Here is a 10,841-nt window from a genome sequence, read left to right on the forward strand (position 1 = left end):
GAAAGGGTGATTTCTATAGAAACTAAATGACGTATTCTTTCTGGGAAATTAAAACTAAACGGAGCATGGTGCCCTCTATCTTGCTGGGAACTGGGTTGTTTGATTCAAACTATCATGCAGTAAGAACATGTTTCTTGAAAAGGATCATTAATTATACTCTTAAAGATTTTTTTCCTTAACATTTCTTTGTATTAACCATGAAATGATGTAATCAATACCAAAGGAAAAAACATACAAAAAGATTCTGTGAATAATAAAGATTCAGATTCAGCCTCAGAACACTTGGTGTCTCTGTATGCTTTTTCTCCAGCTCGCAGACGCCTCCCATCCACCTAGCACTCCCGACCCTTACTAGAGCTGGAACCCGCCACTCCACCCCCATCTTTTCTTTAGTTGCTGGGTGTGGAACCCGTCAGACCCTCATGCATGCCAGGCAAGTGTCCCACCACTGAGTTATGGTCCTAGACCTGGACAATTATTTAAGCTGAAGAAAGAGAGTCAGCCCACAGGCTGATGCAGGGGAAACTCAATCCTGGAAAGCATACAACTATCTCTATTTCTGTTGAACGTGTACTGTCCTTCTCAGTACAGGACAGCTGGTTTACATCTGAACCTTAATTGTTTCATAGCTTGATGGGAGGGATGTATTCAACTCCTAAGTAGAATGGTAATTAATGCTCTGGTAACTTTCTACTCTTGGAGAGTTCCAGAGCTTTCTCCTAAATATCATTCATTTTGAATCAACTCACAGTATTTTCTCTTTAACCACAATGTTCAGAAGTTTTTGAGGGAAGAAGTTCAAACAATGAAAAGTGTGTGTGTGTGTGTGTGTGTGTGTGTAGGGAGAAAGAGAGGGAGGGAGGGAGAGAGTGAGTGCTAGAGAGAGGGAGAGAGAGAAATTGACTTATTCATCTAGGTGATCCAGATATCAACCCAAGGAAACTGCCATACCCCATATCGGTCCCCAAAACTATTTTCACACTTAAGAGAATTGATTAACAAAGTCTCCTCTCCTGGACTATTTTCAGGTCCTGTTTGAAGTCATCTGAATGTCTTATCTGAAACCTAGTCCTGATAGGTATAAATCCTGGTAAGAATGTGAACAGAACAACCTAAATTTCAGCTCGTATGGATATTTTCCCCCCTCACTTCCTCACCTTTCAGTTTAAGTGCCTGTCCATTGTAGAGTTGCTTTAAAAAAAAAAAAGAAAAAAAAAAAAAAAAGTTCCTTTGGGCTAACGAGAAGCTAAGGAACTTCGGAGGTTGAGAGTTAGCACCACGGCACTTATTTCACTCAATACCGAATTTTAATATAAATCCCAGCGGCTAAAGAAAACTACCATCCCAAGCCTGACCCCGACGTGATTTGAACACGCAACCTTCTGATCTGGAGTCAGACGCGCTACCGTTGCGCCACGAGGTCCGGTGGGTCTGATGAATTTGTGTCTTAGAAGGACCTCAATTTCAGCAGTTGTTGGGTGCAGTGACCCGATTTCTGTCTTGTTCTGCCTTTACTATAACTTAGTATTGACTATGAGTTCTTTGTCCCTTTTGTAAGGTCGCTCTTCAAAGCGAGTAAATGAAGCCGGCGAGTGACTCGAGTCAAGAATCATTCTTGTGATTCAAGAAAACCTACCTCCCCAGGGTCACGAAGGCTGAGAGCGACGTCAGGGGGACGACTGAAGAAAATTCGAAGCGCAGCTCACCAGGGAGGCTGGGGGAGGACGGGGTAGGTGAGAGCGACGCGGTGTCCCCCAGGGATCCAGCTTCTCTTCTCTGCAGCCCTTCTGCTCACATATCTGCACGTGAGTCACACCTTAGGAGGAAGATTATTTCCCGGTAATCACAAAGTGTACTTAAAAGTTCCTCCCTTTTATGCTTAAAACAACCACATTCTTTGTAGAAAAGTTCTTAGATTAGAAAAATAATTTTTTTTTAAAGAAACGTTGAGCACCTGCAGGCACCAACACCTACCTGCACACACACCTTGCCACATCCTGTGATCTCAGGTTAAAGGACAGAAGTGGGGAGGGGAGGGCATTATCCTAGGCATATTGAACATGACTGTGGATAATACTGTTTATTTCAGTATCAGCACTGTATGTATGCTTACATTCACACTGTTGTGTAACCAATCTCTAGAACTCTTTCCATTTTGCAAAACTGAAACTCTATCCTTGTATGAGTTCAGGCTCGGTGCTGCTGATAGAACTCAGGACCTTGCAGGTATTAAGCAAGCACTCTGTTACCAAGCTACAGCCTCAACCCTATTCTGTCTGAATTAACCAACTCCCCATTGCCTCTTATCCCAGCCCCTGGCAGCCTTTCTACTCTCTGTCTCTTTAAATTTGATTACTCTAGGTGCCTCATGTAAGTGGAATCATAAGTTATTTGTCTTTTTGTGACAAGTATACTGAAGAAATGATAAGGTTGTATTTGAAGATGCTAGAAAGAAAAATACAAACAATAGAGCAGCTCCTTTGTGACATCGGATACAATAAAAATTGTTTTACTTAGGGATTGGCTTTTCCACAAAGGATTGGACATATTTTCCAATATAATGTGGCAAAGAAAGGTACACATCTGTGCACAGCATTTTATTGGTTGGTGGGAAGATGATACCGCCCTTCCCTGGTTTGATCAGTGAATTATTAGGCAAGATTATCAAGTTAAAGAGGGAGGAATTTGAGAAGAACTTGGAGATCTGATCTAGATGTTAGGCTTTCAGGGAAAATAATTTGATTAGAGAAATGTGAATGCTGACTTCTGGTGATCAAGTACTCACAGTTATTACCCATCAAACTTTGACTTGACCAGACCAGGCTATCCTGGGAAGAGTGCTCTAGCTCTCACCCTATCTACTGGTTAGGCAGATCACTGATGAACAAGTTCTCTCAAATTTGGGTTAGATCAGTTGCCCTGAGTTACACCTGGAGCTGGAGAATTTCAATCCCTTCCATTACATCAGTGAAAATTACCTCTTCATACTCCTCCTGGTAAAGTTACACAAGTAGTATAGCTAGATAGGTGATTTGCTTTCTTTTCCAGACATACAGATTTGGATACATTTTCATCAATTTCCCAGAGAGCGGTTCAGTGCCAATCTGCCCACTGGTCTGTTAAATGAGCTGCGAAGTGCAGTAGTCAGGAAGAATAGGGGCCTGGGTGTGTAGCTCAGCACATAGAGCACTCGCCTGGCATGCGCAGGGCCCTGGGTTCGGTCCCCAGTGACTAAACCAAGACAAATAATTCAAAGAACATGCAATTTTCTCTCGGAAAAATTTAGACTCCCCCACTCCGCCGGTCCATTTGTCTTTTATACAAATATAATCATAGCTCGTGCCCCTTCTGCCCTCGGATCCGTCGCGGGTTGGGGGTAAGTTCCTTGCAGCGCCTGTGTCTGACCACTCGGTGACTGTAACCTTCTAGGCTCCGGATTTCGGGATCGTGGGCTGGGGTGGCGTCCGCGTGAGTGTCCGAAGAAGGACGTGGGGAAGGGCGGGGACGCAGGTGCCACCTGCCACTTTTTGCTGGCATTGTGTGCTCCCGTGCGTTCGCCGGGGTGGAAGTCTCCGCAGCTCCTGGCCCTCCAGTTCCCTAGAGTAGTCAGTCCCAGGAGGCAGCCGATGCCAGATTTTGGTGCTGTGGGGTCTCCCGGGTCTCCGAAATCTTCCGCGTTCCCTCTCCTTCCCCCGCATTTCAGCAGGAGTTGCGCTGTGCCAGCCCTTTGCGTTCTCCGCTGCCAGATCCGACCTGAGGTCAGACCTCCTGGACCGAACTTGGCACCGTTAAAACGAAGCAGGTCGCCCAGTGAAACTTAGGAGGACCTTCTAAGTGAGCTAGGAAGTGCTCAGGCCGAGGAGAGCTGAACACAGGATCTGAAGCCAGGTCCCTGCCCCTCGGTCTGGTGGAAGCCCAGCCCCGAAGAGTGGGAGTTAATAGGTGCTGGCCCTTGGGGGAGGTCTTCTTGAGTTCCAGCTCTCAGCAGGTGTCACAGACCCCACATAGGACTAGATCCTACCCGCAGGCACTGTCGACCTGCACGCACCACAGGGAACAAATGAACTTTGAAGAGAGAACTCAAGGGCTAGTGAATGGTTGGAGCAAAGGTATGAAATCAGAATGATTAAAGTACTAAAGCAGGCAAGGGTGACATAGGACTAACACTGTGAATTATGACAGAGGAGGGGGAAAATCAAGCTGGCCGCGCGTATGCCTATAAGACCCAGCCACTCCCCAGGGAGAGGCAGGAGAATTCCGAGTTGAAGGTCAGCCTGGGCAATTTAGTGAGTCCCCCAACCTCCCCCCCCCATAAGGATTTCAGCTGAAGGATTAGATAAGGAAAATATATTATTGTTGACATTTGTTGTGGTTTATTAGAGAGCATCAATAAGTCAATAAATCAATGAATTCTTTTTCTCTCAAATTTTTATTGGTGTACTTTTATTATAGTTGTACAAAATTATGAAATTTGTTTTATATATTCACACCTGCATGCAATATAATAGTATAATTTGACCCAGCACTCCCCACCAACCCTTTTTTGGTAGAGGGGTATGTTTGAACCCAGGGCACTCAACCACTGAGCTACATTCCCAGCCCTTTTTATTTTTTTTTATTTTGAGACAGGGTCCCGCTAAATTGCTGAGGGCCTCCCTAAGTTGTTGAAGCTGGCTTTGAACTTGTGAACCTCCTGCCTCAGCCTCCCGAGGTGCTGGGATTACAGCCATTCAAAACCACACTTGGTAATAATGAATTCTTTTTTTTTACTCCCACATTTTTTATTGTAGTTGTACATACTGATAGGATTCATTATTACATGTTTGTACATGCACACAGTACATAATATAACAATATAATTTGACCAACATCACTAACAATGAATTCTTGTTAAATTTTTGTGAACTATCCAACTGGAGTGAGATGAAATCTCAGGGTAGTTTTTTGTTGTTTGGCGTTGGAGATTGAACTCAGGGTCTTGTGCATGCAAGACAAGCACTCTACCAACTGAACTATATCCCCAACCCTATTTCCTAATTTTTAAGGGCCCTATTGAGAAAGTCATTGCTTGCACTTATATGTTGAAGTGTTGACCCTACATTTTCTTCTAGGAGTTGCATAGTTTCTGGTCTAATTCCTAGGTCTTTGATACATTTTGGGCTGGCTTTTGTGCAGGATAAGAGATAAGGATCTAGTCTCATCCTTTTACATACAGATAACCAGTTTTCTCTACTTTGTTAGAAAAGCCTATCTTTTTTAAAAAAAAAATTTAGTTTGAATATCCATATATATTTTCACATATATATTCCTACGTATGTTTATATACATTCGTGATTTTGTCACCTGCTACTTTGCTAAATTTGTTTATTCTCTCTAGCAATCTTCTGTTGGAGCTTTTTGGATTTTCTAAGTATGGAATTATATCTTCTGCAAACAGTGATAATTTGAATTCTTCCCTTTTTATTTTTACCTCTTTTATTTCCATCTCGTGCCTAATTGCTCTGGCTAGAATATCTAATACTATATTGAATAGGAGTGGTGAGAATGGACATCCTTGTGCCCTTTCACATTTTAAAGGAAATGCTTTCAGTTTTTCTCCATTCACTATAATGTTGGTTTTGCATTTGTCATATGCAGACTTTATGTGGTTGAAGTAGCTTACTTCTAGCCCTAGTTTCTTTGGGTTTTATCATAAGCAGTTGCCGAATTTTGTAGAAGGCTTTCTCTGCATTTATTGAGATGAGTAAATAATTTTGTCCTTACTTCCATTTATGTGATGAATTGCATTTATTTATTTGCATATATTAAACCACCCTTGCATCCCCAGGATAAAACCAACTTGGTCATGATGTGCAATCTAGTCACTAATATTTTTTTAAGAATTTGTGCACTGGGCACAGTGGCACACTCCTGTAATCCCAGTGGCTTGGGAGGCTGAGGTAGGAGGATTGCCAGTTGAAAGCCAGGGCAATTTAGCAAGGCCCTAAGAAACTTGGAGAGACCTTGTCTCAAAATAAAACATTGAAAGGGCTGGGGATGTGGCTCAGTGGTTAAGCACCCCTGGGTTCAATCCCTGGCACATACAAAAAAAGTACAGATCCTAGGTTTTAGGCAAAAAAGGAAAAGACTATAGAAGCAGTTAAAATATAGGTATACAGGCAGCAGAACAGAGAGGAGGGAAATGAATTAAAAAAAAACAAGTGACAAACCAGAAGAGGGTGTTCTGTGAGAAAAAGAAATGGAATGGAGAGGATAAAAGTGCTATTTGCCTTTTGTGTGTGTGTGTGTGTGTGTGTCTATGTGCATGTGTGCGCCAAGAATTTAACCCAGTCACTTAACCACTGAGCCACATCCACAGAGTCCTCTTTTTATATTTTACTCTGAGACAGGTCTTGCTAAGTGGCTTAGGCCCTCATGAAGTTGCTGAGGCCGGCGTGGCTGTTTGCTTGTTTAGTAAGGATTCTGGGAAGTTATAATACTTTAGACCATGTGAATGCACACTTTACTTTCAAAGCAAACATCCAATGAGATCCTGCTCCTCTCAGGAGGTCTCAGGTCTCTCTCTGGGAGAGCCCCGCTACCCACTCCTGACCATGAACTTGCCTTGACCAGAAGATTTTACTTGGCTTGAGGACCTCCTGCTCCTGGCGCTCCGCCAGTGCCAATGCATGGGGTGGGGACACATCTGGGTTCTGTCTTCGCCCCTCCTTCCTTGCAGTCCAACTCCCAGCTCTCCCAGTTGCCGTTGCCCATTCCTGATGTCTGCAGTTCCTCCCTACAGAGCCTCAGTTCCAGAACATGGACCCCAGGCCACCCACTGAAGGACTCCATCTCTCCCACCTGGCATCTGTTGTCATTTTGGGTCACCTTTTTTTGTGCAGGTGACGGTGGGACACCTGGGCTGTGCTGAGGTTTGTTCACTGTTATCATGGGATGCATTTGGGAATTTTTGGCAGAACTTGAAGAGACCTGGGGTCTGAGTATAGTTAATGGGGGCAAAGGAGATTGTGGAGGGCGAGGGATGTCCCGGTCATGGGGGCGATGCCAAGAAGCACATCTGCTGGGCCTCTCTTCTCAAGCTCCACCTTTTGTTTTCAACTCTCATAATATATTGTAAGGATTTTGGTAAATATACTGTATTCACTCGGAGATGCACCTTTTCTGTGATTTTCCTTCACTTCTCATTTGGTCATTTTTTTTCCTGTAATGTTTCTTTTACAGCATGTTTATTTGTGATGAATTCTTAGTTTTTGTTTGTTTTAAACTATGATACCAGGCGTGACTCCACACACTCCCAGCTCCTCAGGAGGCTGAGGTCACCAGTTGAAGGTCATCCTGGGTAACATAGCGAGACACTGTCTCAAAACAAAACAATCTGGGCTTGGTGGCACATGCCTGTAATCCCAGGGACTCAGGAGGTTGAGACAAGAGGATCGAAAATTCCAGGTCAGCCTCAACAACTTAGTGAGACCCTGTCTCAAAATAAAAAATAAAAAGGGCTGGAATGCAGCTCGGTGGTAAAGCACCCCTGGGTTAAATCCCCAGTCTACAACAAAACAAAACTATGACAATGACTTTGTTTTCATTTTGAAGATATGTTGTGGAAATGACAAGATGGTACTCGGAAAGTAGGACAAACCAAACTTTATTTTACGCCAACGGGCCCACAGGAAATTAGCACTCCAAAATTCTGAGCCCTGATCTACAGTTTCTCACAATATTTATAGGTTATTTGACATCATCTTAGACCCATCCTATCATTGAGGCTTTTCCTCTTTAAAAAAAAAAAAATTCCTAATCTATGTGACCGAAGGCCTTGTGCAGGGTCTCTAACATAAAGCATGCTCACAGAATAGATAAGAAGAAACAGCTCTCTTCATGGACATCTATTACATTTAAGGAAGGAGTAGTCAGACCCTTAGGGCAGTTATTGGCAATGCAAAAGGTAGGGACCCATGGTTAATTAGGCTTCCCAGAGAAAGGTTAAGAGAGGGAAGGGGAACTGACCCCTTCCCCGGACTCTTCCCATAACGTTTTTGTAATTTCATTTCACAACCAGGTCTGGTTTTGCCATCACAGATATAGTCACTGAATGTAGAATTCTGGATTGACAGTTGTTTTCTTTAAAAGTTCTGTGCCACTGTTTTCTGACCTTCATTGTTCCTGATAGAAAATCTGCACTTAATTGCATCATTGATTCCCCATATAAAACTGCTTTCTTTTCTGGGTGCCTTCAAGATTTTTTTGTCTTGGATTTTCAGAATTTTGCTTATGACATCCTGCATAAGGGTTCCTTTGATTTTATGCTGTTTGTAGTTCCCCGAACTACTTTTTTTTTTAATTCAAAAATATGGATCCAAATGCCTTTCATTCACGTGATTTAAAATGTTCAATTTAGGAGGACAGACCGCCTGGTCTGCTCGGGTCGGGTCTGACTGGGACATGGAGTTCTTGCCCAAACGTGCACCCCAGTGACTTCTACTTCTCCCCTTGTTGCTGCTGCTGCTGCAACCGCCTGCCCCAGAACTGGGCCCGAGGCAGGCCAGCACCGAGGAGTCGGACTGGGTTCAGCTGCCCAGCAAATGCGAAGGGCACGTCGGACACTTTTGAGACACTGCACAGCCTGGTACTGGTGATGGACATTCCCCATGAGCTGTGGAATGAGACTTCTGCCGAGGTGGCTGACCTCAAGAAGCAGTGTGATGTGCTGGTGGAGGAGTTTGAGGAGGTGATCGAAGATTGGTACAGGAACCACCAGGAGGAGGCCCTGGCTGAAATCCTCTGCGCCAACCGTGTGCTGAAGGGAAAGGACACCAGGTGCCTGGCAGAGCAGTGGTCTGGCAAGAAGCGGGACACAGCTGCCCTGGGAGGGGAAATGTCCAAGAAGAAGAGCAGCAGGGCCAAGGCTTCAGGCAGCAGGAGCAGCAGCAGCAAGCAGAGGAAGGAGTTGGGGGGCCTTGAGGGAGACCCCAGCCCCGAGGAAGAGGAGGGCATCCAGAAAGCATCTCCCGTCCCGCACTCGCAGCCCCCTGATGAGCTTTGCGCTTCACCCAGTTCCTGTACTGAAACTCCAAACCTCAAAGCTGGAGTCTGGGGCACGGCTCCCGCAGGCAAGATGACTCTCCTACTGGCGTCAGGTCTTCCTGCCTCAGCTGTGCCCTCTTCCTGCCAAGGAAAGACAACAAGCCCCAGGAAGAACTCCAAGCAGCCTTGGTTGGCCTGTGCCAGCTTTTTCCCTCTGCCAAGAATTCCTCTCCCGACATGGGTTTCAGGCAGGCCATGTGGTTTCAGGATTTCGAGGACTCCAGTGTGAACTCAGGAGGGGCAGGTGTCAGAACTGGGCACCAGGACTAGCGTCCCTCCAGAGCCTGTGAGGAGGGTACAGCCACCTCTACTCCTCTCATTTCTGCCTCCACAGGAAATAAATCTGCAACCCCCACAGCTCCCTGCCCTCCCCGCCCCACCTCCTATGGACACCTTGTACTCTGCCCAGCTCTCCTTCCCACAGAAGAGGCTCACAGAGTAAAAACCTTTTGACCTTTTTGTTTTAAAAAAAGTTCAATTTATATTTGGTAAGCAAATAAAAATTAAATAAAAGTTAAATACTTAACTCACAAGTCTCTCTAGGTGGTCAAACTAATAAAATGTTCACATCTATCAAATGTCTAATATCCATTGTTTCTAGGGCTTTTCTTCAATAAGGAAGAGATGACAAATACTGTTCAGGGGGCTGGGACTGTAGCTCAGTGGTAGAGCACTTGCCTAGCACGTGTGAGGCACTGGGTTTGATCCTCAGCACCATACACACACACACACACAAAGAAAATTATCAAATACTGTTTAGTACACTTGTCTGACATCTTGGTTCTTACAGGAAAAATAAGCAAATTGAACTTTTTTTTTTTTTTTTTTTTTTTTTTTTGTGGTACTGGGGATTGAACCCAGGGCTTTGTGCATGCAAGGTAAACACTCTACCAACTGAGCTATATCCCCAGCAGCAAATGGGATTTAACATGTATGGGATTAATCACGACTATGTTTGTTAGAGATATCTGATTAATTTACAAAGTTAAAATGATAATGGTTAATATAAAATCAAGTACTCCTAACTTCTCAAATTCCATGGGATGATATACAGAAACATTGTGTTTTCATAAATTGGTAAACAAACCGATGTAATTCTATGTACAAAGGGTCCAAAAGTTTCATCTGTGTTTCAATTAGAGTGCTGTAAATAACAAAGTACTTCATCTTATTAAAATGAAGTAATTATTCTAAATTCAGAAATTTCATAAGGTTGCTTCAGAATGTGAACAAAAAATGAGGTCAACAGATAGGAAAAAAGAAAATAGAAGGTTCTAGGTATGGAAATATATTTAGTAGAAGGAAAAAGAAAATGTTTCTGGGTAAGAAAGTCTGTGTGATAAAATACATGAGGGTCTTAAGAAAGTCTGTGTGTAAGTAAAGGGCAAATTTCAACAAGTTTGTGTGTAACTAAGTTGGTTAATGTATGTGAGACAATCAGTTAAAGCTATTTAAAGTTTTTTCCCTAAGGTCAAATTCTAATGTGCTGCTATAAAACTAAGGTTTAATCTATATGTCAAGCTGACAAGGATTTCTTTTCTTTTCTTTTCTTTTTTTTCTGTGTCAGACCTCAGTTTAACCCTGAACTTCTTGAATCTGTCTTTTATCAAATTTGGATGTTGTTTCATTATTTCTTCAAAGGTTTTTTTTTTCTGTGCAACACTCCTTCTCCTCTCCCCCTGGGAAACCACTGACCCAGATATTTTGGTATGGCTCACAAGACCAAAGGATAAGGCTCTGCTAATTTTTTCTCAACG

General features: G+C 43.5%; 1 protein-coding gene and 1 non-coding gene across 2 annotated transcripts; one reads left to right on the plus strand and one right to left on the minus strand.

Moving 5' to 3' along the window:
• Nucleotides 1-1,351: 1,351 nt before the first annotated feature.
• Nucleotides 1,352-1,423, minus strand: Trnaw-cca (transfer RNA tryptophan (anticodon CCA)). The gene has a single exon. It is a non-coding gene; the product is annotated as a tRNA-Trp (tRNA).
• A 6,970-nt stretch (nt 1,424-8,393) lies between these two features.
• LOC124970733 (protein canopy homolog 3-like) lies at nt 8,394-9,523 on the plus strand. Its single transcript, XM_047534245.1, has one exon. The coding sequence runs from the start codon at nt 8,636-8,638 to the stop codon at nt 9,311-9,313; it is 678 nt and encodes a 225-aa protein (XP_047390201.1). The 5' UTR covers nt 8,394-8,635; the 3' UTR covers nt 9,314-9,523.
• The last annotated feature ends 1,318 nt before the right edge of the window (nt 9,524-10,841 follow it).

This window comes from Sciurus carolinensis, chromosome 18, assembly GCF_902686445.1.
Source record: "Sciurus carolinensis chromosome 18, mSciCar1.2, whole genome shotgun sequence".
Lineage (NCBI taxonomy): Eukaryota > Metazoa > Chordata > Mammalia > Rodentia > Sciuridae > Sciurus > Sciurus carolinensis.

Excerpts from the sequence above, each read along its gene's own strand:
- LOC124970733 (XM_047534245.1), top strand. The coding sequence starts at position 8,636 with ATGGACATTCCCCATGAGCTGTGGAATGAGACTTCTGCCGAGGTGGCT.